This window comes from Ambystoma mexicanum, chromosome 6q (genome assembly GCF_040938575.1).
Source record: "Ambystoma mexicanum isolate Mex_15411 chromosome 6q, UKY_AmexF1_1, whole genome shotgun sequence".
NCBI lineage: Eukaryota > Metazoa > Chordata > Amphibia > Caudata > Ambystomatidae > Ambystoma > Ambystoma mexicanum.
The window spans coordinates 762,066,829-762,094,262 of NC_090937.1; the positions used below are offsets into that span (position 1 = coordinate 762,066,829).

At 43.6% G+C, this 27,434-nt stretch overlaps 1 protein-coding gene across 6 annotated transcripts in view; it reads right to left on the minus strand.

The window, feature by feature from the left end:
- Positions 1-27,434, minus strand: part of TMEM154 (transmembrane protein 154) — a 412,939-nt gene that overhangs the window by 153,189 nt on the left and 232,316 nt on the right. For 2 of the 6 annotated variants that reach the window (XR_011282263.1, XM_069631284.1), the window contains one exon: positions 22,756-26,004. The exons of 2 other annotated variants lie outside the window; for them this stretch is intronic. Coding sequence is in view for 2 of the 4 variants with exons in the window: in XM_069631284.1 (XP_069487385.1) it covers positions 25,965-26,004 (40 nt within the window). In the remaining 2 variants the exon portion in view is untranslated. Of the gene's footprint in view, positions 1-5,991; positions 6,265-22,755; positions 26,005-27,434 lie in introns of those variants that run through there. 2 more of the 6 variants (XR_011282262.1, XM_069631283.1) reach the window with 2 other exon arrangements.

Here is a 27,434-nt window from a genome sequence, read left to right on the forward strand (position 1 = left end):
ACGGATATGTTCTACCCGAGTGGGTGTTCTGTCGAGCGATATCAGGCATGCTAGTAGGGCCTCGGGCTTTTGGCCTTCACCGTATTGCCGGACTTGGTGTCTGCGGCTGAGGAACTTTAGTTCCCGGGCGGCTGTTTCATTGAATTTTTGTAGTTCTGCTTTTATATCACCTTGATGTTGTGGTTCGTTGGTTGTAGTGCTTTTGCGTTTGAGTTCCTTTAGTCACTTTTCGCTGGTTGCTAGTTCACGCCTAATCAACTTCAGCATGCCGTTCTCTTTTGCCATACATACGCCACGTACGTAGCATTTCAAAGTCTCCCACAGTGTGCTTGCGGAATCGACAGAGTTTTGGTTTACCTCTAGGAAGGTTGTAATTTCTTGCTGTAGTTCTGCTGTGAACACAGTGTCTGACAGTGAACCTGGTTTAAATCTCCAGTGAAGCGTGGCCGGCTTGGTGTTGGGTAGGGTGCATTCCCGAGTTACCATTGAGTGGTCGGAGAGAGTTCTGGGGAGGATGTGACTGGGTCCCCATTGAAAAGGGCTTTGTGCTGATACCATAAGGTAGTCGATGCGCAAGTCGGTGTTGTGGACTGCGGAGTGGAATGTGAAGTCTCTCGCATCATGGTTGGCTTGTCTCCAGGCATCAATCAGGTCAAATGCTTGGCAAATTTCTTTGATTTGTAGACTGGCTTTGGAGGGACGGGCAGTTGTGGTATGTGACTTGTCAATTTGGGGGTCTATCGTTGTATTGAAATCGGCTCCCCATACGATTGCACCAGGGTTATTTGTTCCCAAGTGTGACATGATCCAGTTGAAGTTATTTGAGCTGTCTACGTTGGGGGCATAGGAGTTCACTAAGGTTACCTCGATCCCTGCTAGGATCCCTCTCACCATTACCGTTCTTCCGTCTGAGTCTTTCTTGGATTCTATAAGGCTGAAGCCTGTTTTCCTATCGATCAGGATGGCTACCCCTCTCGCGTATGATGAGTATGACAAAAAGTACCTGTGGCAGCCCCATGATCTGGCGCAGTGGTGTTCCGAGTCAGGAAGGAGGTGGGTCTCTTGCAACATGACTATGTCGATTTTGTGTCTTCTGAGATATTGTAAGATCCTTCTGGTCTTTGCCGGTTGGTTGCCTCCTCGGATGTTCCAGGTAGCTACTTTAAACAGTTCTGGTGGACGGGTGGCAGTTGATGGAGTGCAGCCATACGGTGGATTGTGAGGAGCTGTGGGTTCCCCCCAGTTTGTGGGGCACTGTTGGTTTCATGAGTGGCGGTGGTGGGGGCCCGATGTCGAGCCGTGGTGGGGGACAGGCGGGATGCAGGTGGCAACTTCTCAGAATTGTTTCCCTCCCTCGTGTGGGCAACTCCCAACTGGCCCACATTGATCCCTCCCTTATAAACAAACACGAAGACATCCACGGTGTTGTACTTGTCTGCTCCGTGGGTCGGGAGGTGTTCTGCAACGGTGCAGGTCCATCCTCGACATTCTTCTTCCTTGTTAGTAACAAACTGTGTTAACTTTGCTGTGCAAGGGGCCTTAGGGGCTTCCCGGGTTGCATGGCCTTGGAGTGTTTAGCTCCTGTGTCATTTTTTCAGAATAGATGGTGGGTTTTTGTATGTCAATATTAGTGCCTCTGACTTTGTATTTGGTTATGTTGGATTTCTGTTATTTCTTTCTCTTGGTGCTCGTGCCTGGTTGGCGTTTAGGCCAGAACATCCTGCTCGATCTAGGAATTTGTTTGCCTCTTCTGGTGTCTAGAAAAAGTGGACCTTTCCCCCATATTGGATTCTGAGGCGAGCTGGGAACAGCATTGAGTACATAATTTGGTTGTTTTGGAGTCTCTGTCTGGTGGAGGTGAATGATCTTCTTTGAGATTGGTGAGAAGTCTGGATAAAAGTGGATTCTGTCCCCGTCGTGGTGGATCTCTCCTTTCTCCCTGGCTAGTCGGAGGATGGTGTCATGATCTTTGTAATTGAGTAATTTGGCAATTATTGGGCTGGCCGGGCCACCTGGGATAGGATTGGAGGAAGGGATCCTGTGTGCTCTTTCTACGACGGATAGCACCGTCGTCTAGATTGGACACCCGTTGTTCGACCTCGTTGAGGCGCTCAGTATGTGTGTGCATTCGGTGTTGAAGGAGGTCTATTTTTGAGGCAAGGCCATCCATTTTGGTCTTTAGGCTCCCTATGCCTGCTTTCAGGTCTAGTAGGAGCCCTTTGATGTCTATGGGGGAGGTTCCTTCCTCCATTTGAGCTTCGCTGGTAATAGGGGTCTCAGGCTCTTCTTGTAGTCTAGGGGTTTTAGGGACTGTTCCGGTTTCAAAGTTTAATTTTATTTGCAACTTATCTGTCCTCCCCATTGGACCTGCGTTGTTAGGGGTTATTTCGTATTGGGCTTTACGCTTGTGTGTGATTTCAGGGCATAGGTTGTCTTCCTTCAACAAATTATGACGTGTGTTTTGCAGCAGGGGTTGAGGATAGCAGAGTGTTCCTATGGATCTGCGGAGTACGGGCGCAGCGCCTAGTTCAATTTCCAAGCGTCAATTTTGTGAGTCTCAACGAGGCTTGGTGGTCCAGTATTGGGAGAGTAGGGAGATTTGTCACCCCCATGGTGAGGTTTTACCCGTGGTCTATTTCTGTGGGTGTTGCGGGGATGTGGTAGTTGTTTCCCCTTATTATTTATGTCGGAGTAGAGGGACTTGGCATGCAGTACCTCAGGTCAGGTAGTGATGACTGGAAAGGACCGCGCTGGCTCAGCGGGGTTTGCAGCTTAAGAGCACCGATAATCCGGCTGCGCAGGGGGGAGCATGGACCGGGCACTAGAAGTGAAGTCAGCTTTCCCCCGTGCGCTCTGAATGGTGCTTGTGGCTCGGTGTCTGTTCCTGGTCTTCCGCTCACTCTGCCGGTCCCTCGAGGGTCCGTTCCCGCTCGGGCGGGGAGGAAGGAGGGAGCTGCCGCCTGCGGTTTCTGTTCTGGTGTCTGCGATCCGGTCTCTCCGTCCTGTGCAGCAGGCTTGGTCGTGGGGGAAGAGGTGGAGCCACGGGTGCGGCACGGACCTACACCCTGCCCAGCACTCGCGCAGGCGAACAGGTATCAGCCCGGTCCGCTCGGGGTGCACCGCTTGAGCCGCGGTCGTCGGCCTCCCTCTCTGGGTCAGGCCGCAGACACTGTGGTAGAGTTGCTGATGTGGGGGTGCGAGGGGGCCCCATCTTCAGTTTTCACCCGCGGTCCGCGGGGGTTATTGTGGCTCTGTCTCGCGAGGATGTGGAGGGGGTGGGCAGCTTCCGCTCGCCCGCGCCTCGATTGGGTTTAGGCTGCCACTCCACGCCCCAGCTTCCAGCGGGCCTGCTGGCTTTTTACGGGCGCTGGCTCGAGGGGCAGTGTTTCGGGTCACAGGTTTTCTGTTTTGGCCCCAATTTTCACCATTCGGTGGAGCAGTGTCTGGCGAGCAAGGGTGTTCTTCTATCAGGGCAAAGATAGTCCGAATTAAGGAGGATTGGGCAGGATTAATCACGGACCGTGCGGGAGCCTACTAGAAATCGGCCATCTTGGTTGGCCCTCTAGCGCCCTCTCCGCACAATCATTGTTGAATATTTGCGGACAAATATAAGAGACAGTTGGGAATAGTAGTCATTGTGAAGGATGTGTTTGTGATAGTATTCTGCATCCCAACTATTAGGGGGGCCTATATGTAAGAAGATAATGAATATACCTTGTGAGTGTGCAGCAGGAGAAGACTGACACACAAGTGGCATGGTGATTGTTATAGGCTTTTATTAGTCAAGAAAATAAAGAGAAAACCTAACTTTCCCTATCTCTATGAGGGGGTTTCCCCTGCCTCACCTAAAGTTCTAATGGGTCAGTCAGAATGTCCTTGAAAACTAAAACGTCCACCGTCATGTCTCAAAACTGTATCTCAGTCCCTTACACTTATAACTAAACTAGAAGGTTGCATCAATGTTCTTGGTCCAGGAGAATGCCCCCCTTCTCCTGCACTGGGTAGCACGGTTCTGTTTGCAATTTCCTCACCAGTGTGAATGACTCCCTTTACCTGGTTTTAGTACTTCAAAAACAAAAAAAGGATTCCTGTTCCTCTTAAGATTTGCTTCAGAAAGTTCAATATTTCTTTGCCCCAAGGGGAATGACTCCCTTTCCCTTGATTGCTAGTTTGATCCTCCTTTGAGCTCAACTACCAGGAGAATGACTCCCTTTTCCTGGCTCTCTGTAGCCTTACTCTCACAGCTCATTGAAGGGTCAGAAATACAAGACGAACAAGTAGGTTGAGTTTTCTCACAAGTAGCCATGTTATCAAATTATAACAATGAGACAAATGCATATCTTTCCCTAACCTAACAAGGATTTCCCCACCTATCCAACTAAGACTAAAGGAAGAATGTCTAATGTCCAAAGGTATCTGTCTCTCACACTCATACATACACCAAAATCATACATGTATTATTTGCAGTGGTCGAAGTGAGTGGGAGCGGTCGGGAGCGGTGCTCCTCTAGTTTTTTAAATGACCTTTTACACCTCCTATACTTTTATTTTAAAAAGAAACCGTTCCGGAATGGTTTCGTTTTAAAACAAAAGTGTAGGAAGAAGTTGAAACCTTCACTTTCAGTGCACTGCACTGAACGTTCCCGTAAACAGCAGGTGCACGTGTTTGGGGGGGTGTATTGTGTGTGGGAGGGGTCGTGGCAATGGAGTTTGTGGGGAGTGGGTGCAGACCAGCAGCGAACATAGCTCCACTACTTCTTTTCGTACACTTCGACCACTGATTATTTGTCTGTTTAAACTTCATAAAATAACATATGAATTCAAATTATAAACAGGACTCCTTGTGACCAGGGTTGAATCCCCTTTCCCTGGGTCAATTCTGGATATTTCAAACCAAAGTTCAAGTCACCAGGTTCTTTTTCAATAGCCAAGTTCCACTTCAAATACAACACAAAGTTCTTATAATTCCAAAATCCTTCAATTGGCACTTGGAGTTTCTAAACAGGATGTATTACTCTTCAAGACAATTGTTAAAGTCTCCACAATCGCTTGCTTGATAAACCAAAAGGAATTTGTCTTCACCGTCCCAGTCAGTATTCAAGGTAATTTCTCTTCTTTGAAGACCAATCATTTTCACATTTCTTCTTCATGAACAATACAGTTCATCATAACACATTAGTTGACTTGCCACCATCTTTCCACCACAGCCGTCTACCACAATACAAGTAAATCAAATGATCTTCTTCCTGGTCCACTGACCTGCAAGGACTAACCACTAATCGTCCCTTTCCTGGTGTACTCACCTGCCAGGATACAACTACTACTACTACTGCTAATAGTACTCTGTGGTGAGGCTTACTTCAAACGTTCCACACTTAAATCTTCTATGGGAAAAGTAAACAAAAAACTGCTTCTTGGCTGAGTCTTTTGACTTGTTTTAACACAAAAATTGGGCAACAGCCGACTGTCTCGTAATTATGTTATAACCGGTTGAAATCCAGATAGTAAAACCTACGTGGTTAAGGACCAATGTTCAGTCACCCAAAGAGAGGTACGAAACAAGGCTGTGACGGAGGACAGAAAGGATAGAGCGAGTCTCTAACTTACCCTGCCTCAATCTCACGCCTCAGCTAGGTCGCGATGGTGTGCCGCTTATCTAACAGAGATAGGATAAGAGATAAACTAGCCACTTCTAGATTTGTAATACTTTCAGCCTTGTTGGTCCTTTACCACTCTCTTCCACTATGTGTATGCATGTATTGGAAGAGAAACATATTTTTATTGTTTAAAATAGTACACCAGTTGTCAAAAGGATAGACATCTAGTAGGGTGTTGCATACTTTATTAGCCTACAGACTGTCTGATTGACCCTGGGGAACTAAGGTCTTAAAAAAGCACAATGACACACAAAACAACAATGTTACACAATAACATTCAACAAGAAGACACTAAAGTCCCACTCGCCATCTGTGAGTGATATTAGTTGGCGCGGTGTGGGAATTAGAATAAAAGATATGCTCAAACTGCAAGATAGGCTCAATTTATGCCTCTTGTGTGTAGCAACCCCCGTCAACCGGTTTCAGTGGCAAAAGTATGAGTGAGGCCACTTTCATCAGGACAGTCTTCAAATTCGATCAGTTGGTTCAGTCAAAATAAATTGTGTACTGACCATATTGAGGGAATACAACTACGAGAGTTGGAAGTATATATATATATCACCACCTAGTCGTTAGTGCCATAAGGCTGGATCGGTTTAGGAGGGAACCTATGGAAAAAAAGAGAAATGGAACCATAGTCACCTCCAAGCTAATAACTTCAAATCAATTGACTATGAATCACACTCTATTCTATGTCATTCATATGTACAACACTGCCGGTAGTACTGTTCCATTTAGTGAAGGATATGGGCATTCCTTGCCATCATAAATTATAAGTAAATTGCCAGAATCACAAAGCATTGGTCTATTGTCTCTTGTAACTTGGCCATATAGCCAGGGCAGCTTCTAATAACGTGAAAACCTAAGGGAAGTCATCAACGTTGCATCATTGAGTTCATCTCCTATTTTTCGATCTTACAATTTATCAAAATTCTTGACTTCCTCCCAGGTCTGTCCCCAAAGTGGCAGGAGAAGAAAAAGGAGAGGAAGGAAGAGAACAATTAGCAGGATAAAATGCACAACACTCTGGGTACATGTACCTTAACAAGGGAGTCCCTGTGTGTGCCAAAAAAATGGGCAGTGCTTTGGCTCCACATGTCTGTGGTGCACCTTGATCCAAGCCCCAGAATTGCTATTAAACAATAAGAGCAGAGGAGTATCGTTTTTATTGGTGATTCTTAAGTAAAAGACAATCAAAGCATAGTGAGCTCCCACTCACCCATGCCAGCTCTATGGCTGCTTACGGCCGCAAGTGTCATTCAATTTATCTAATACTCATTCATAACGGGGTGATCTACAAGAACCCAGCAAGCGTTTTGGCCAGGCTCTAGTAAAGCCCCATAATGTAGGTCGAGTAAAAAGTCACTAACTTAAAATTAACTTACTTAAAAATAAGAAGAAGGCGCGTCCATGTCCGCGTCCCGCTGTAGACGGTGCGTGAAACGCTCTCTAGTCACAGCGGAGTTGGTCTCGTTCTAATTCTGCCTCACATGATAACATTTAAGTCACGTGAGCGGCTCGAAAGACCTGTCCAGGAAGTCAGGCACGGCCTCCAATAGTATGGAGGCTGTCGGTACAGAGTCAGGCGGACGTTGCCAAAACTAGGGTAATTTAACAACTGATGGACCATGGGTGCCCAAAGACATACTCATGCCAGAGTACAAATGGCATGGTGGTGTCCCTTAGTATGACTCACATCTATGATGGTGCCTTATGGCAAATCCTTATGGGGAAGGAATTTGTCAAGGGCCCTATACCAGTGCGCACTCGCAATGATGGTCTCCCTTGGTGTAACTAACAGCTATGTTAGTGCCTTGTGGCAAATCCTAGTGGGCAATGAATGCGTCAATCACTATATGTAATAAGGAGGAGTTATAGCAACACTCCATGTGGGAACAGATACTGTGCCACAGTGGATGATGTCTCAATATAGATCAAACAATGATCTCCTCAGGATAAACGCAGGTGGTTGTGTGCAGGTAGATGGTGGCTCACTTAGATCATGTGATCAAGGCCAGAGAATGCCACGGGATACTCTCGTTCAGATCATGTGTGTTTGTTTTCAACCGAAAGACCCATTTTTGTTCTCGTTTAAGTAAAAGGCTGGCCATATCGCCCCCTCTTCTGGGGCATTTGACCTTCTCGATAACGGTCCATTGTAATTCGTTTGCCTGATGTTTTTTCTGTGAAAAAGGTTCCACCATAGGGGCATTTTTGCGTTTATACAGGACATGTGTTCTTGTATCAATTTTTTAATTGGCCAGGTGGTCATGCCAATATATTTTCTGTCACATGGGCATTTTATCATGTAAACTACATTCGAAGAGTTGCAGTTTGTCAATGAGTTTTGTTTCCACAGTGTATTGAGCCCAAGGTCAAGAGTCCTGGTTCTTTTTGTCAATATACATACATTGCATTGTCCGCAGGGAGTCTGTCCAGAGGGTCGTTTGATTTCTGGCCTCGTTCATGGGCGTGTAGGAGTGTATCAATGTGTCTCTTAAGTTCCTTCTCTTGTTCATCGCAAAGCGAGGCACAGGTAAGGGGACAGGAACTACATTGAGAATGGGCCATAATTTGACAATCTCCCTTTTAATTTGATTAACTTTGTTGGAGTAGCTGAAAACTGCTGTAATGTTTTTTTCTCCTGCCGGACGCTCTTTCTTTTGCAAAGTGATATCTCGGGCTATATTCCGTGCACGTTTCCTTGCATTTCTAATGATTCTCTTAGGATATCCTCGTTCGAGTAAGCGATTAGTGAGTACTTTAGACTGTGTGTCATATTCCTATATGCTGGAGCAGTTTCGCCTATATCGCAGGAATTGACCAAAAGGCAAATTTGCTCGAAGGCTCCTAGGGTGGAAACTGGAGAAGTCTAACAAGCAATTGCGGCCCGTTGGTTTTCTGAATACGGTTGTGGCTAATTTACCTAATTTACCTTGAGAAGCTGTGATCTCCACGTCCAAAAAATTAATGGTATCTTTGGCTATACAATGTGTAAATTTGAGGTACCTGTTCCTTGAATTCAGCCACGTCATAAAGTCTTTGAACTCTGACATTGTTCCTGTGAATATGGCCAACACGTCGTCAATGTATCTGGTCCATAGGGTGACCTGAGATCTAAAAGGGTTCAGTGTTTGGTATATGTGTGTCTCTTTAAAATCCGCAACGTACAAGTTAGCCAAGGACGGAGCAAATGTGGCTCCCATGGCTGTGCCAGAGCACTGTTGGTAGAATGTCTCATTGAACAGAAAGTAGTTCTTTGTAAGTACTAGCTCTGCCAATTGTACAATGAATCTATCGGGATCTCAGGAGGTGGAATCAGGTCGCCCAGGACTTTTTCTATGATTTGTAATGTGGCTGCCTGGGGAATGTTTGTATATAGAGCTTCTATATCTAAAGCCACCAAGAACTGTATATTGCGGTCAAAGGTGACATTATTCAGCATATTCAAAATGCTCATGGTATCCTTCAGGTAAGATCGCATTTTGGGAATCTCAGGTCTCAAGAAAAAATCAACAAATTCAGAAAGGGGCTCTAAGATGGATTCGATCCCGGCCACAATAGGGCATCCCGGAGGGGGTGGGGTGCCTTTGTGCACTTTCGGCAGGGCATAGAACACTGGTATCTTTGGAAATTTGGGATTGAGGAAAGCAGCTTCTTTGGCTCTAATGAACCCCTCGCATGCTGCCTCTTCCACGATATTGATGATGGTCCCACGAAGTGATTCTGTGGGATCCCTCGTGAGTACTTTGTAATGTTCACCATAGTCAAGAAGGGTAGTGACCATCAGGTCGTAGTCATTGGAATTCATAACAACAATGTCCCCTCACTCGTCAGCCTGTTTTATAGTGACTGCTTTGTTGTTACTTAAATCGCGGAGGGCATCCTGTTCCACTTTGGAAATGTTTTGGAAGCCGGTTCTGTCATCTTTTTCAATCTCTTCCAACTTCTTGAAGATGGCCTTCTTAAAGGTTTGGGACTCTGCAGGTATATTGGGAGGGTAGAATGTAGATAATGAGAGAATGTAGATCTTGGGTGTAACCCAGTGACATCGGTCTCTCTCCATTCACCAGGGCTCTGATCAAGGGTCCCGAAGTGTTGGCGTAGTTGTATGTTTCTCATTAATTTGGCCAGTTCAATCCTGGTTTGAAAGGCATTGTGTTGGACTGTAGGCACAAAGCTCAGGCCTTTTTTGCAAGATCTGTATTTCTGCTGGTGCCAAGGTGTAATTGGAGGGATTCATAACTAATAGTTTTGGGGTTGTTGTACTCCCTTGCCCCTGCTCCTGGTGACTACGGGGGATCCTGGAGCTTGTCCTTGCCCTCTGCTCCTCTGGCGTCGGTATAAAAAAGACCTCCTATTGGTGTTTTGTTCTCGCTGGTTGATGTTGGCCTGGAATTGGACCCTTCTATCACCTGATTGGTCACGATTGCGAGAACTATTTTGCTTGTGTTCTCTTGAGGTACTTGGTCTATTGTCCTCATCAGAGCTCCCACTGATAATTGTCCAGAGAGCTGGCGTATTCCGTTTTTTGTTGTTTTGCCTTGGTTGCCATCCCGTTTTATTGGGGTATGTCGTTTTCTGGGCCATCCCTGATTGTGGTTCGTCATAGTAAGTATCAACGACGTAGGGATAGATTTTCTCATGTGAGAAGGCTGAAATGTCTTTTTTTCAATTTCTGAATTTTTTTGTTAAGATTAAATTCTTTGAATTCATTGATCAGGATGTCCAGTTCTTCTACTTTTTTTCTTAAAGTTTTCTAGGACTTCTGAGGACTTGAGTGAATCGATTTTTTTGTTCGATTGCTGTCATCAATTTCGTGGAGACAATTTTAGCCGTATTTATTATTAGAATCAACCAATCTCTGGTGCATTTATTAGCTATATAGCTCCAGTCTTTACAAAACTGTTTTGATCAAAAAATATTCTGGGCTCTATCCGAATGATTAGACCATCAGGTGCTGCCTGTGCACGTAAATATTCCGTCATTATAAACCCATACAGTTCTGTTCTGATCAATTTCTTTTTCAGGCCTTCTAGTTCATTCCATGCATCATTGTCCACTAATACCTGAGGTATCGGAACTCCTGCTATCAATGAGGGGCCTGCTAAAATGGTTTCAACCAAGTCTTCCGCAAACGCAAGATAGATAGATTTTTCTCGAATATTGTCCCCTCTTTACTTTGGCAATGGTGGTTAAAATATTCTTCCAATCGATCTCTCTTAACATGAGAGTTGCACCCAAAATACTTTAATTCACCAGTTCAGTATTCCATAGCTTTGCTTTGAGCCAGCGGTCTATTTCGGAGCACCCCGGGGTTACCTAACAAAGGCCAACTCACTGGTCTTTCTTTGCATCTCCATTGGACCCGCTACTTAGGCTTCTTCTTTCGTCAGGATTGTCCTGGTGTCTGACAGCTCCGGTAACACTCCCGCTGCTCGAGCCTCCTGAAAAGGGAACTTTCTTTTCTCTTCACATACTCCAGTGAACGGCACCCATCGTAGAAGTATGCAGGACCGGCAGAGCTTCTCTCTCCTACGGGACAGCTAGTTTCAGCACCGCTCCCCGCTGCGCATTCTCTGCATTCAGGATTCCTGACTTCTGCCACTCTCTCTCAACACTGCGTCCGGCTAGCAACACAGTGGCGGCTCTGACGGCTCCTTCTTCCTCCTGCTTCTGCTGCTTCCACTGCTTTTTTCTAATGGCCCACACATGCAAAGACTTTGAATGTTAAAGGATCCCACTCTGGTGTGGATCATTACAACCAATAGACTGCACAATGCAGTTCTGCAACTCTGAGACCCTCTTCCTCGTTTCAATTAAGAGTATTATGGGAATTGAAGTCCCTAATGTTCTTATTCATTTTATCATCAAAGTCTGCAATTTACAATAAGCCATTAAGACTGTAGATCCCATTCCTCCCATGTGATCCTCCCGCAGCACACTACCCCCAGGTTCAGGATCAGGTAGTAGCTGCCTTTCCCTGGCCACTAGAGATGGGGTTCAGGACAGGGTTTTTGGGATGATCACCTCTGATTCATCACAGTTTCCAACACCAGGGCGAATGACTCCCTTCTCAGGCTTTCTTTTACAGTTCGCAACACCAGGGGGAATGTCTCCCTTCCCCTGGTCTTTCGCAGGCTTTTTTTCCGGGTAAAAAACAAAGGTTCAATGACACTCAGGCCTTGATATAAACACTATAGTTAGAAAAACGGAGTGGAAACCACCCCGTAATACCCAGTGCTTACTATTTGCCTCCTAACGGGAAGCTAAATTCATTACTTCAGCTTTAAAAATTCTGTTATTCTTGATGATTGATATGATAAATTCAATATTGTAAATGTGTATAGTCCTTGGTAATAACCAATTAAAAAAATTCTAAAAATTCGATTTTTGCCACTTCTTTTTCAAATCTTTACTTTTGTAATTGTGTTCAATTCACACAACTTATTAGGCGTATTCACAAATCCTCTACATATAGTCACAGCTTTTGCCAATGCATTTTGGTGACTAGCACCATCTTCAGGGCTGAGTTTTAACATAATGCATATCATAAACATTTGAGAGTAAATTATAAATGTACATACCAAAATGTAGATCAATCCCATCACGTGATAATATATAAAAGAAAAATGATATTACAAATGTTAGTGACCTTGGCTGTGTAAAAATCCTTGCTTTCAATGATTAGATTGTGATCCCCACGCTGCACTTAATTACCTTAGCATTCTTGTACTGATGTAAACGCCACATATATATACACACACTCGTCAGCTCAGTGTCTCTGTCAAAAGAGAGGGACAATGAGCTTTCAGCAACTCACTAGTAGCATAAACCTCATGACCGCGGCAACGCTTCTTACCTTGGCACTGTTCTGCTGGAAACTGCTTGTAAACCGGGCTGCAGCTGCGCGCGCCCATGTGAGGCTCAGTTTCTAAGTAACCATGGCAATCACGGCGCCGCCCGTCGTCCTGGATTGGACGAAACAGGCGGGCCTCCGGTCCCACCTCCCTGTGTAAGCAGGGGGGCGGGACTGAAGAACCCCATGGTTTAATCAAATGTACACTTGTCGTGCACGAGGAAAACAATCGGTATGTGCATTACTTACATTATTAGTGTCCAGAGACACGCGTGCCCGTGTCCCAGCGGTGATCACGGTGACTCGCCAGACCCCCGCGCGACACAACACACTTGTCACAAGACATCTTCGCATCCGTGAGCAGGGGGAAGGGCCTAAGCTCTCCCTAGTACCACACTGAGAAACTATTTCTGAATCACTGTGCGATGGTAACCTGTGTATTATTACTCACTTGTTGATCGTACCTAACCCAAGTGTAGTGCTTAAATGGGCCTCTAGTGTATACAATGGAGCCTAAGAAAGATGTTCACCCAATCACCACAATTTCGAGGTAGTGTAGTGCCTATACTACAATGCTTTGCAGTGCATGTACCTAGCTGGGCAAATGCACATCGAGGGTTAAGTCTAAGGATGGAACGTATCCTACATTGAAGGGTAGTCGCAGTGCCTACCCACCAGGTCATTCATGGAAGGGAATCACCTATCAGTTGTATATAGACATTAGTATCAGGTCAGATTCAAACTTGGCAGTAACTCTATGTATATGAGGTAAATCTCCTTCACCAAATTACTTAATTGTACTTCAACCGCTGTGCATACAACCTCCATCAACCCTGGAGGCCAACATGTCCTATACAATCCATATTGCGTGCAATAAATATATACCATGCTAATGAGAACAATTGCAGTTATAAATTTCACATTCACTATATACATTGCTTCAAAGAAAACAAGCAAAGTTGATCTTTTCACTCAGTCCCTTTGGTGTGAGGGTTCCAAGCCTGTCTATCCAGAACCTTTCCCTCTGATCCAACCTTTGTTGTAGATTCATATGTGGCTCTCCTCTATGAACTACTTCTAAAATTTGAAACCTAATCTGAGATAGATTGTGCTTTTTCACGTCCCAATGACGCGCCACTGCTGAAGTTTTGTTGTGAGTTCGAATGCATGAGCGATGCTCATTCCATTTCGTTTTGGCAGCTCTCGTTGACTGTCCCACATAATATAACCCACATGGGCACTTGATGGAGAAGATTATGTTCGTAGAGTTGCATGTCCTAAAATGTCCCCGTTTTATATTTTCACCAGTATGCGGATGGCTCACCATGTTCCCTTTCAAAACATATCCACAGTTGGAGCAGCTCAGGCATGGGAAAGTCCCGGTTTTCGTTGTACCCTTTTTCTTTTTCGTGTTCCTGGTGTCAACTAGCTTGTCTTTTAAATTCTGACTCCTTTTGTACGCAGACGTCGGAAGTTCTTTAAACAGAGGTTCTACTCTTTCATCCAAAGTTAATATGTTCCAGTTTTTTAAATTATATTTTTAATTTGTTTGCTCTGTTTTGAGTATTTAGAAACGAATACTATTGGTGGTGCTGTGTCCTCCTTCTGTTTGGGCTCTAGCAGTTCCTCCCTTCTTTTGTCTTTAAGTCTTCCTTCTGCTTCCATGATCTCTGATCTGTCATACCCACGGTTCAGAAATTTAGTTTCCATCTTATTGATGGCTTCTTCGTAATCTTCTGGGTCACTCACTATCCTTTTGACTCTCAACATTTGACTGTAGGGCAGATTTTTTATCAAATTGGGCTGATGGAAACTCAATTTATGTAAGATGTTGTTCCTGTCTGTAGGTTTTTTGTATATGTTGGTTCTGTAGCCTGTGCTTTCCTTGGTCACCTCAACATCCAGAAAATGTATTCTTTCTGTGGAGAATTCAGATGTGAACTGTATGCGTTCGTCTATGTTGTTCAGATACTCCAAACATTTCTTCAGTTCCTCATCGTTGTCATGCCAAATCCCAAAGATGTCGTCCATATATCGGATCCATAGACCTATCTTTCCCTTCCATCCTTCATTTCTAAGCACATGATCTACCTCGAACTTGTGTATAAAAGCATTAGCATAGGCCGGTGCCATAGTGGCACCCATGGACGTCCCTGCTATCTGTAGAAAAAAATGTTCTTTGTATTGAAAATATGAGTTTTCACTGATGAATTCTAGTAACGTCATCACAAACTCCTTTTGAGCCGGGATATCTCCTTCTTGCCTGTAACAACCATTTGACTGCCACTCTTCCTAGGTCATGTGGGATTGAAGTGTACAGACTTTTAACGTCTATTGTGAACAGTATGTTGGATTCTGTATACGTTGCTTCTTTCAAATATTTCAAGAAATGTGTAGTATCTTTGACATACGTGCTGGTTTTTTGTATTAGTGGTTGCAAGAAGTAATCGATGTAGACTCCTAAGGGTTGTAGAATGCTGTTGGTCCCTGCGACAATGGGTCTACCAGGTGGATTAGTGAGGCCTTTATGAACCTTTGGTAATGTATAGAAATGTGGAATTTTCGGATAATTGTTCGTCAAAAACCTTTTGGTGTGGTGGTTTATCCAATTTAGCTCTTCTGCCTTTGTTAGAAGCTCTTCTAAGTTTTGCTTAATTTCAATCCTAGGGTCTTTTTCAAGTCTTGTGTATGTGTTATGATCGTTCAGCTGTCTCATACATTCAGCATCATAATCTTTCGTGTCCAGAAGTACCAATGCTCCTCCTTTGTCTGCACTTCTTATGGTAAGTTCTTCATCGCTATACAGTATTTTGATCAATTCACATTACCAAAAGTTCATAAAGGCCTCACTAATCCACCTGGTAAACCCATTGTCGCAGGGACCAACGCTTCAGCCAGGCCTCCGTGAAGCATTCAATGACTCAGTGTTTTGAGGCCACTCGCACGCTCCAGCGGCAGACGGCGTGCAGGCTATGCAGACAGACAGGTTTTTCCTGCGGGGCTACTTGAGATAACAAAGCAACCAGGCTGACATTAGAGTGATTTTTCACCTTCATTCGAGAGGATCATATAGAGACCAGCCCGTGTGGCTAGTGTATCTCCCAACAACAGAACCTGTGGAATGGAATGAATATACCCATAGCACAGACATCATACAGTACAGACCCCCGTCCTGATGAAGGCCGTACACCAGATGTGGCACATCAAGCCCACTTAGAAACGGCTGAAACACTGTGGTGTAGACGCATTACCCCCAACTGCAGTATATTCACGCTGCCTAACACAGAGAAAACTATTTGTGCACTTGAAATTTATATGTGATGTTACAAATGTCTGTTTATGTGTTTGCTAGTTTTATGTGAACTTCATGGCAAACGACACCTGAGATTGAGTTTGTCTTACACACACAAAGTGGTTGTTGTGGCAAGAAACTTTTGGTTTCATGTGTTGTAAATATTTTCTGTACTTCCGGTCAAATACCGTTTTTGATGTTATCTCTTGAGTGTCCATTTTATGTTGAACTGTACAACTTTAGATAAAGAACAAGATTGATCTACACAGAGTATGAATAAGTAATTCTTTCTTTATGCAGAGGTTGATAAAAATCAGGAGTATTCTGTGAGCACTTTTTCACTTGGACCTATTCAATTGTAACTTTTGTTTCCTAGTAACCCTCCTGGGTAGAATAGGCACCCAACCAGGAGCCCTAATTTTTTGTTCATAGCGGAGAGCCACATATGAATCTACAACAAAGGTTGGAACAGAGAGAAAGGTTCTGGATAGACAGTCTTGGAACCCTCACACCAAAGGGACTGAATGAAGAGATCAACTTTGCTTGTTTTCTTTGAAGCAATGTTTATAGTAAATGTGACATTTACAACTGCATTGTTCTCATTAGCATGGTATATATGTATTGCACGCAATAGGGATTGTATAGGATATGTTGTCTTCCGGGGTTGATGGAGGTTGTATGCACAGCGGTTGAAGTACAATTAAGTAATTTGGTGAGAGATTTACCTCATATACATAGAGTTACTGCCAAGTTTGAATCTGACCTGATACTAATGTCTATATACAATTGATAGGTGATTCCCTTCTGTGAATGACCTGGTGGGTAGGCACTGCGACTACCCTTCAATGTAGGATACGTTCCATCCGTAGACTTAACCCTCAATGTGCATTTGCCCAGCTACGTACATGCACTGCAAAGCATTGTAGTTAGGCACTACACTACCTCGAAATTGTGGCGATTGGGTGAACATCTTTCTTGGGCTCCATTGTATACACTAGAGGCCCATTTAAGCACTACACTTGGGTTAGGTATGATCAACACGTGAGTAATAATACACAGGTTACCATCGCACGGTGATTCAGAAATAGTTTCTCAGTGTGGTACTAGGGAGATCTTAGGCCCCTGCCCCCGGCTCACGGATGCGAAGATGTCTCGTGACACATGTGTTGTGTCGTGCGGGGGTCTGGCGAGTCACCGTGATCACCGCTGGGACACGGGCACGCGTGTCTCCGGACACTAATAATGTAAGTAATGCACATACCGATTATTTTCGTCGGGCACGACAAGTGTACATTTGATTAAACCATGGGGATCTTCAGTCCCGCCCCCCTGCTGACACAGGGAGGTGGGACCGGAGGCCTGCCTATTTCGTCCAATCCAGGACGACGGGCGGCGCCGTGATTGCCATGGTTACTTAGAAACTGAGCCTCACACGGATGCGTGCAGCTGCAGCCCGGTTTACCAGCAGTTTCCAGCAGAACAGTGCCAAGGTAAGAAGCGTTGCCGCGTGACCGCGGTTCATGAGGTATACGCTACTAGAGAGTTGCTGAAAGCTCATTGTCCCTCTCTTTTGACAGAGCTGACGAGTGTGTGTATATATATGAGACGTTCACATCAGTACAAGAAGGCTAAGGTAATTAAGTGCATATACAGCTTGGGGAGCACAATCTAATCATTGAAAGCAAGGATTTTTACACAGCCAAGGTCACTAACGTTTGTAATATCATTTTTCTTTTATATATTATCACGTGATGGGATTGATCTACATTTTGGTATGTACATTTATAATTTAGTCTCAAATGTTTATGATATGCATTATGTTAAAATTCAGCCCTGAAGATGGTGCTAGTCACCGAAATGAATTGGCAAAAGCTGTGACTATATGTAGAGGATTTGTGAATACGCCTAATAGGTTGTGTGAATTGAACACAATTACAAAAGTAAAGATTTGAAAAAGAAGTGGCTAAAATCGAATTTTTTGAATTTTATTAATTGGTTATTACCAAGGACTATAAATATTTACAATATTGAATGTATCATATCAATCATCAAGAATAACAGAATTTTTAAAGCTGAAGTAATGAATTTAGCTTCACGTTAGGAGGCAATCAGTGAGCACTGGGTATTACGGAGTGGTTTCCACTCCGTTTTTCTAACTATAGAGAGTTATTAGTAAACAATGCAACACATTGGCTCCACTCAAAATCCTCTGATTGCAACACATTGGCTATCTTTGCACTTTATCTAAGTGTGGTGTGTTTTCTATCCTCCTAGGCTAGCTTCACCATTTTCTAATTGCAGTGCATGGCTACCCTGTACATTTTCCGAGTGTAAAGCAATGGCTAACCTACAAGTCTCAGCAGGAGCAGTAGAGGACTATCCTTTGCGGTTTATCTAAGGGCAATACATAGGCTGAACTTCACACTTCTTCTAGATGCAATACATAGGCCAACTTGCACAATCCATCCCAGTGCAACACATAGGCCACCCTTTGAAATTCTTCCAAGCGCAATACATAGGCCACCCTTCACGCTTCTTCCAAGCGCAATACACAGGATAACCCCCACACCTCATCCAAATACGATACATATGTCAACCTGCGACCACATCCAAATGCAACACATATGCCTACCTCGATACCTCATCCAAATGAGATACATATGCCAATTTCCACATTATATCTAAATGGCATACATTTGCCAACCTACACATTTAATCTAAATTCGATACATATGCTAACTTCCACATTTAATCTAAATGCGATACATAGGCTACCCTTCACAATTCGTCCAAGTGCAATACACAGGCGAACCTTCACACCGCATCAAAATGCAATACAATGGCAAACAAAGAGCACAGTGCAAAACAAAATAATGTTAATAGTTGGTCGTAGCAATGTAAGGATAGTAGGGTTTTATCAGAGCACAGCAATGGCTGTACTCTCAGCCCATACCATTGACAGTGCTTAAATAGCAGAATGCAGGATCCTTAGAAGGGACTTCAGGTTTGCAGACCAATGCCACTTGCTTCCTGAAAAATAAGCGGATCTTGTCTAGCATGGCATTTTCCCTGTCGGCACACAGGGTACCGCTGCAAGAGATAAAGTACAGCTTTGCTCCTAGATACAGCATCTTCCAGGAGGCAAGCAAGCAGGCTTGTTGTAATTCATGGGGACGACTAGAGAGGATAAGCATCTTATCGTAGTACTAGTAAGTTGGTGAGGGCGAGGAGGGTTTGGTTCCCTGATCAGCCAATCTTCGTTCGAGGTATGGGTACCCCAGGCCGACGCAGATGGGCCAGAGTTGGAGCCAGGCATTTCATGAAGATTTGCGGTACTGACTTGAGACCGATAGTAGGGCCTCAAACTGATCGTGGAGGCTGGCTACTGCGAATCGTGAGAATTTTCTGTGGCTACAATGAATGCGTATGTGGAAGTATCTTCCAAATCCAGGGAGAAATGAAAATCGCTCTGTTGCAGCTGGTTTAGTACATGTTGTAGTGTGACCATTCTGAAGGTTTCTGAGCAGATGAATTTGTTGAGGAGGTGGGGGTTGATAACGAGGCACCAACTGCCTGACTTTTTCTTCACTAGGTAGTATGTTGAGTATACTCCTTGAAACAGTTGTGTGCTAGGAAAGCTTTCTAGCGCACACGTGGAGAGGAGGGGGGCATACTTTGCATCATAACAACACGAAGTGTCTTTCACCCGTCATAGAGGGATGTTGGGTAGTTGTGAAAGAAACTACTGTGTGAATGTACTGAAGCAAGGACAGAACAGTGGAGATGGTTTCCCATTCTTGATGTGGGAGCCCACCCACTGGAGTGTGGAAGTGGAGGGGTGATGCCGCAGTCTTGTCATGCCTGTTTACCAGAATGTCCTCTTGGTTCTGAGGGCCCTCATCAGTGCTGGCCACCCCTGTAGGACTGAGACTTTCCTCTGAAGCAGTGTCCAGAGGCGTAGGTGGAGGAGTGCTGGCAAGCCGAGAGTCCTGTGATGTCCAAGAGAAATGCACATTTCCTGACCGAAAGCACTGACTGAATTGTTACAGGGTCCCCAAAGATCGTGCAATGTCAGCATCGGTCTTGATAGCTTGTAATTTGCCATCCACTTTCTTCTCGAAAGATCAGAGATCCTCTCTGCCAAAAGGCATGTCGGCAACCCTGGCTTGAACATCCAAACATAGGTTTGTTGCCTTCAATGATTCTTGATGGCGTAGGACTACCCAGTTTCCCTTCTGCTGAAAAACCAGCTTCATTAATGTCTACCACCACTGAGATGGCATGATCTGAAGTGGCCTCTCCCTCCTGCAAACCTTTGAAGGTTTCATCCTTATCATCTGTCAAGAATCCAAAAATGGGCCTCATCTTGTACCATAATTCCCTGTCATAACGGGACAGGATTGCCGAAGAATTGGCTGCCTTAATTGTAGGAGCAACTGTGGACACGATTAGGTTTCCAAAGGCATGTAGCTGCCTTCCTTCCTTACCTAGGGTTTTGCTGGAGAAGGAGTGACATATGGAGCAGGAATTCATGTCATTCTCTGGATATAGGCAGTATATACAATGCTCATGCTGGCCTCACACACAAATATTTTTCAAATGGCAGGTGTAGCATGCCTTGAAAAGGCAAATAGCCTTTGGATCGTCCATGGCAGTAGAAGGAACCCAGAGAGGCCAGGTGTCTATTGGACTTGGCATGCTGAAGTGGACCTCTCCAGAGAGACAATATTGAACCCAGGAGCCTAAAACAAAGACAGTCAGCATAGGTGTGGGGTATGGCAGATCCTGATTTTTTAGAAATGCATCGAGTTGTTGGAGAAAAAACACTGAAGAAACACAGAACTAGTAGAGCACCACTAACACTTGAACGTGCAGTAAAAATCTGAAGTGGGCCTCTAGGGGAGGAGCGGAGGTACATGCTGAACATTGGCTGCAGGGCAAGATGACCCAAAACGAATCAGAATACTAAAGTGATTGCAGTTTTAGAATTCAAATAAAATGTGCTCTGTTACTGAGGATACCTAGCCTGACAACAGGTATGTCATCACGCTATTCATACTGCATGCAAATCTATGAAAGGTCCAATGCTGGAGAACATCTGTTCATGTCCCTTAGAGATATTGCCAACTTGGAAGGAAGCAGTCTTGTGACAACCCAAGAGAATTATGTATGGAACCATGCAGTCCAGCTCAGGAGTCTACAGGCCATGTCATACGAATAAGTACAATTGGTTTAATGAACGACACACCTTCATGGGTATTGCACATACAGTAAATAGTTGACCACTCTCGCTCACCCTCGCAAGGTCCCATGCACATCTGAAACCCTTATTCATTTGGGAATTGAAGGAGACACTGGCCCATAAAGGCAACAGCAACAACTACAGTATGCGGGATGAATACAAGCAGGCAATCTTAAATAAAATAGTCTCATGGTTGAGGCGCTGTTGCCGAGCCAAATGACAGCTACAGAATCAGTAGTCCACCACCCAACCAAAACACAAACATTAACCCCTAACAGCACTCATGCATCCCAAAGCCTGCATGGTGGCAAAAGGGGAACGCCACCAGAAGGATATAGTAGCAAGGAGCATAGACAGCGAGGTTCGAGTGTTGGGTGATGAGTAGGAAATAGCGGGGCTTGAGAGGAAAGAGTGGAGGTGGAAGAGAAGAGAGGAGGAGTGCAAGAAGAACAAAGTTAAAAAAGAGAGGCAAGGGGCCAGGAGGTGGGAGACTACATTATAGGAGAAAGAGAAAGATAGGAGGAGGAGAGGAAGATGAGATCATGGGAAGCAGAAAGGGCAGAGGTTGGCTGAGCTGCGATGAGGCCTGGGGAGGTGAGAAAGCCAGAGACAGAAGGTAGGAGAGGTCGAGTAAAGGAAAGATTAGAAAGTGAAGAGAGGAAACCCAACATCGCAATCATACAGTGGAGAGATTAAGCTTTGGCTGGAAGAATAAGCTGTTGAACCTACACCACCAGTTAAGACAAGCATTGGCAATGCCATCAGTGTGGGCTTTTGTGTTGGCATGGGAAAGGCACTTGCAGTAGTTGTAATGCTGTAAAGAGCTATCTTCTGTTTTTTACTTGAACTGTTGTTTGAATAGAAGGACTCGCATTAACTTCTGTGAAAAAGGTTGCCCTGTGTGCTATTTTTATGTTCTGTTCATGTACTGCAACAAAATTAGTAAAACACAGGCAACACCGCCGGCAATATTTACTTTTCCATTTTATGTGGGAGAAAGTGTAAATGTCTCATGTATCTAAGGACTGCAAGAGGAATTTAGAATGCATTGCTATGCAATGTCTGTGCCTTTTGCAAATTACAACGTAGGTGTATTCTATGGGAATCAATGGCATTACTGTCAGCATGGGCCTCACATGTTGGTGGTAAGGCAAGCGCATTTCTCATATGGAGAGGGAAAAGCTGGGGACGCTTCCGCTCTTTCTCCCTACATGCCCGCTCCACTGGTACCTGCTGCCCATCAACAACAAAGCCAGCCCAACTTTTTTTTCTCTTCAAAGCGTGGCTTGAACTTCATTTACTTGTTAAAGCAGGCGCTCCCCCTGCCCTCTTCCCCATCCTCATAACGTAATTATGTATATTTATATACTACTCCTCTTTAGTTTGAAGCACTTGCCCACTTAGGTTAAGGTTACCTCTGTAAGGTCACATGTTTTCTTATATCGTTTTTTCTGTTTGCTTTGTGACACGTATATGTCCCACTTTTTTACACTCCCATAAACTAGCTTACCACTTGTTCTCATCTCTGTGCTATTTGTACGGGCACCCTTCGGGGGAATGCCTCCTCCATTCGTAAATGTGTTATTATAAGACATTTCAGAGCGAGATTGAGAGTTCTGCTCTTCAAATAAATACAAATACACACTTGAAAAGTTTCACTTTTCTCCATTGGGATATAAAAAAAATGTAACAATCCAAAAGACTGATAAAAATGGTAATGTCACTTTTACTGTCAATTTTAGAGATCTGTAAGGAATAGAAAATTCAGTGGTAAGAAAGTAGTGCATTCAGATTGCTTCTTTTTTTGACCAGCAAAAGCGGCTATGGAAAGAGCCATATTTATTTTTTAAACTTTTGTTAAACAAAACAAATAATAAGAACAGCTTGAAAAACAGTGGTAATCTGTGTGAAAACTGCGAGGAACCTTTATGGCAGCTTCTAATCCTGAATTGTTTCCCTCTGTTGCAGTAAATGTACAGGATGGTTGTTTATGCAAGCAATGCATCTGCTGTTTCCTGAATTGAGGCAGCAGTGGTTGCAGGATCCCTCTGACCTACTGGGATAGTGCCTTGTCTGGGCAGAGGTGGAGGTGGCGGTGGGGGTAGGGGAGTGATTGGAGGTAATGTTAGTGGAACTGCAGCTCGTACCGCATCTGCATGAAAGCTGTGAACATGAAAGTAGTACCAAAGGAGTGCATCCCATTGTGCTGTTACTGAGTGTGAGCGCACACACATATCAGTCCTGGGCAGCCCAATAGTTTGGAACACTGCAAAGGAATCACCATGTATTGTATTGTATTGTAGTTGGTTATTTATATAGCGCTCTGTACCCACTTGTGTGGCCTCAATGCGCTTTATTCGGATGGACCGCCCTCGGTGATCGTAGTCAGTGTGGTTGAAAATTCTAAGGAGTTTATTTTAGGAGATGCATGTGTGCATGTTGCCGGTCTAAGGCTTGGGTGGCTGGCAAGGCTCGACTAAGCAGCCCAAAGAGAGGCCAGGCACGTGGGTGGGCGCTGTAGAGGGTTTGTGATAGATTGCTCTTGTTGAGAGAGTAAATGTGTGGCCAGCTATATCGAGTTCCTTTCGGATGGTGTTCGCTGTATGCTAGTGGCAGAGGTGTTGAGGTCCGTCAGGTGTTTCAGTCTGTACGGCTATGTGTGGTGCTAGACCGGATGAACATAGCCATAGCAGCATTCTACTGTGCATGAATGCTTGGCAATGCCTGAAACCTGTGTCCACACTGGTGGTGTGAGATATACGTACCGTAAGCTTAGAAATTGTTTGGCTGGGTCGATCTTTGTCCAATGCAGCTGAGGAACAGGCCTAGATTTGGGAGTCTTATACCATTGGGGGAGCCTAAGTTTCGAATACATTTTGTTTACAGTGTAAGGCATTTATTGGTGGGTTGGATTAGATTAAGGGAGCCTGTATGTAGGGTTTCACAATACAATTTGGGTAAAGAGGCTTCACCTGGATCTGAGAATCCTGCATAGTGGGAGAGAGGCCTCGGTCTCACAATGCAGTATGATTCGCCATGTAATAAAGAAAGATGGAGGCTACACCCAGACCTGAGGATCCTGCACAGTGGGAGAGGTGCCCATATCCCGCTTTCAGTAGGTTCCAGCATATAATATACAAAGATTGGGGCTCCACCTACATCAAAGGGTCCTGTATAATGGGAGAGAGGCCCAGGCTTCACAACGCAGTATGTCCCACCATAGAATAAACAAAGATGGAGGCTACACCTAGATTTGAGAATCCTGTATAGTGGGAGAGAGGCCCAATGATTCCTTCTGAGAAAACAGTCCAGCCACTTCCTCCTCCTGTTTCTGCTCCTCCTGGTCCTGCTCTTTAGTCCCCTTGTTCCCTTGCCCTCCTCTGCCTCCTCCGTGTGGTGGAAGTGGTGGTGCCCCTGGGAAGTGCTGCTAGCATCACCATTATTATTAAGGCTCCCAGTTTTATGGTATTTATTTTTCTGTCATTTCCATCTGTATTTATTCATATTTATTTTGTGTCCATTTATTTATCCAAATGTATTAATTGTCATATAAAAAGATAACTTGCAACCAGTATATTTATTATTAAAATAACACAAAAAATGCATTAAGTAAAACACACACGCAGCTATACACAACACAGATGAACATTGATTTTTTTACATCAATGACAGCTCCATGTTTACCATAACAACAAGTGGTTGCTTATGTCATTGAAGCTGACCTAAAATATATGTTGTCAGCAATTTGAAGAAATGTAATACTATTTTTATACAACTGTTACACTCTCCATGATGCCAGTATGAAATCTGATTGCCCAGCAATGCATGAAGGACAGCAAAGGGAACCAAGCAGAAAGACCTGCTATTCTGTTTTTTTCCCATTTTTATAAATAAAAACAGACAGAAATCAGGTTGATTTCTGTCTGTAGTTATGTGTAAAAATCAGCATAAATGGAAAACAGAGAGCCTTAATTATTTATTATTATTATTATTATTATTATTATTATTATTATTATTATTATTAATATTATTATTAATATTATTATGCAAACCTAATGTTCAGACCAACAGGCAGCTGTACAGCTAATAGAGCAAAACATTGGCAGCGAAAATTTAACAAATCATCATGTAAACATAAGCAATAATTAGCACAATACAATATAAGGATGTGGGAGTGCACAGCCAAAAACTAGGTTACACCAAGGTGATGTTGGAAGTGCCAGGTCTTCAGTTCTTTCTAAACTGAAGGAGACTCAGGCAGTCTGGATTGCCATCAGGATGGAGTTCCGAAGGACCGGAACATAGCATGAGAAGGACTGTTACTTAGTTTTCTCCTTGCGAGCCAGTCTAGTTTCCAGTCTAGAGATGGTCTTAATGTGACATGAGTGGATGCCGTCTAATGTTTTCAGTTTGGACATGAGATTTGCCGGTGTACAGGTGGTGGTTGCCATACCATTGAAGCATGCGGTTTTGAACCAGTTCCTAGCCGGGATGGGGAGCTAGTGTAATGCATCCAAGGTGGGGTTGATGTGGTCATATTTCCTAAATCGGCGGTGAGGTAAGCCACGGCATGGCAGGCTGCTTTGAGGGGGGCCAGGTGTGCAGTCGGGAGCCTTATGAGGAGTGCATTAACGCCATCAATGTGCAAGATCACTAAGGCCTGCCCCACCATTCAGAAGTTCTGGGCCGGATAAAGAGCTTGATCTTGCTGAGTAGAGAGATCTGACACCAACCAGTTCGATCCTTTTTTCTGATGTGTTGTTGGAAGGATAAATTGATGTCCACAATGAAGCTTAGAGATTTTACTAAGTAAGTTGAGGGTTGAACCCATCCAAACGTATTTCACCCAGCTGCATTTCAGTGGCTTCCTGCTTGTAGGGGGGGTCCCAGGAGTTTGAATTCGGTCTTAGTGTGGCTAAGCTTTAATTAGGCACTTGTCATCCACGTTTGAATGGCTACAAAGCAAGAACAAATGAGTTAAAATATAATTAAATGTATATATGTTTAATAATAGAGTCAAACTTGAAAGTCCTTCCATTCGTTTTTTAGGTTTTTACATCCATAAACAGGATTTTACGACCTTGGTAATTTTGGTAATTTTTAAAAAACATAAATATATCTATGTATGATTTACTAAGCTAAAAAGTAGCTTAAGTAAGACTTAGTAAAAAATAGTGTAAGTAGAACTTGAGCCACTTTTTCATGTATGGTTTTTTTTTTAGGTTAGTAAATCAGGTAAATCAGGCCCATATATATATATATATATATGTATATATATATATATATATATATGGGCCTGATATATATATATATATAAAATATATATATATATATATATTTCTTTTTTTTGTCAGTGAAAAATCTTTGCTAAAGGGACGTTATGGTTACAAGTTATCTGCTAGTGTTTTTTTACACTAGCAGTTTCTGCGCCGATTTGCTGCCTTATTTGTCACATTTATACATAGGTAACTCTACCCCATTCCAGCATGGTGGACCCTTACATCCTGCAGACCATAGAGATCTATGGGGATGGTAGTATCCCTTTTGGTCATATGACCTTACTGGCACAGGCGGAGGAGCCTGGCACCCGATTTTCGCAGCGATTTCTTTTAAAATGCACGAGGAAACAAACAGAGGATTGATAACTAGCCTGGTATGGTCAGTTTTGTGCTACTTCTGGTCTGCACTTTTATGAAGATGATGATTTTTTATCTTGTATGTGATGCACTAATTTGTATGTATTAAAGGAATTATTTTTGTACTTCAAGTCTGGTCTAGTGTGCTTGGGTGTTTGTCAAATTCCCTCAATTATAGCCATCGATCATCCTGTGGCTATTGTGGGTATTTACTGTTAGTTTATTATATATATATATATATATATATATATATATATATATATATATATATATATATATAATATGTATGGGGCTGATTTACTAAGCTAAACAAATATGCTTACCCTATTTTTTTGAGCTAAAACAATAGGGTAAGTAAACACCAAAAAATGACTTAAGTTCTTACTTAAGCTACTTATTCAGCTTAGTAAATCAGCCCCATATATATTTCTGTGCTATTGTGTATTTGTTTTTTGTTTACAGAATGTAATGATTGTTGTTCTCATAAAAACCCGTACAATTCTGTGATAAAACTTTGTTAAAGGAACGTTATGATTATGTTGCTCTAATAAAAACCTATGAAATTCAGTGAAAACATGTTGATAAAGGGATGTCTTTGTTGCAGTGCAAAATCTAAAAACACATACAAATGTCCCTGTTATGGTAAGCTTTGTAACCATAACGTGCACCTGCACAATGCACTAATAATACTGAACCCACATGACATCACATAATACATCACAATTGCCATTATCAATGTTATTTGTGAT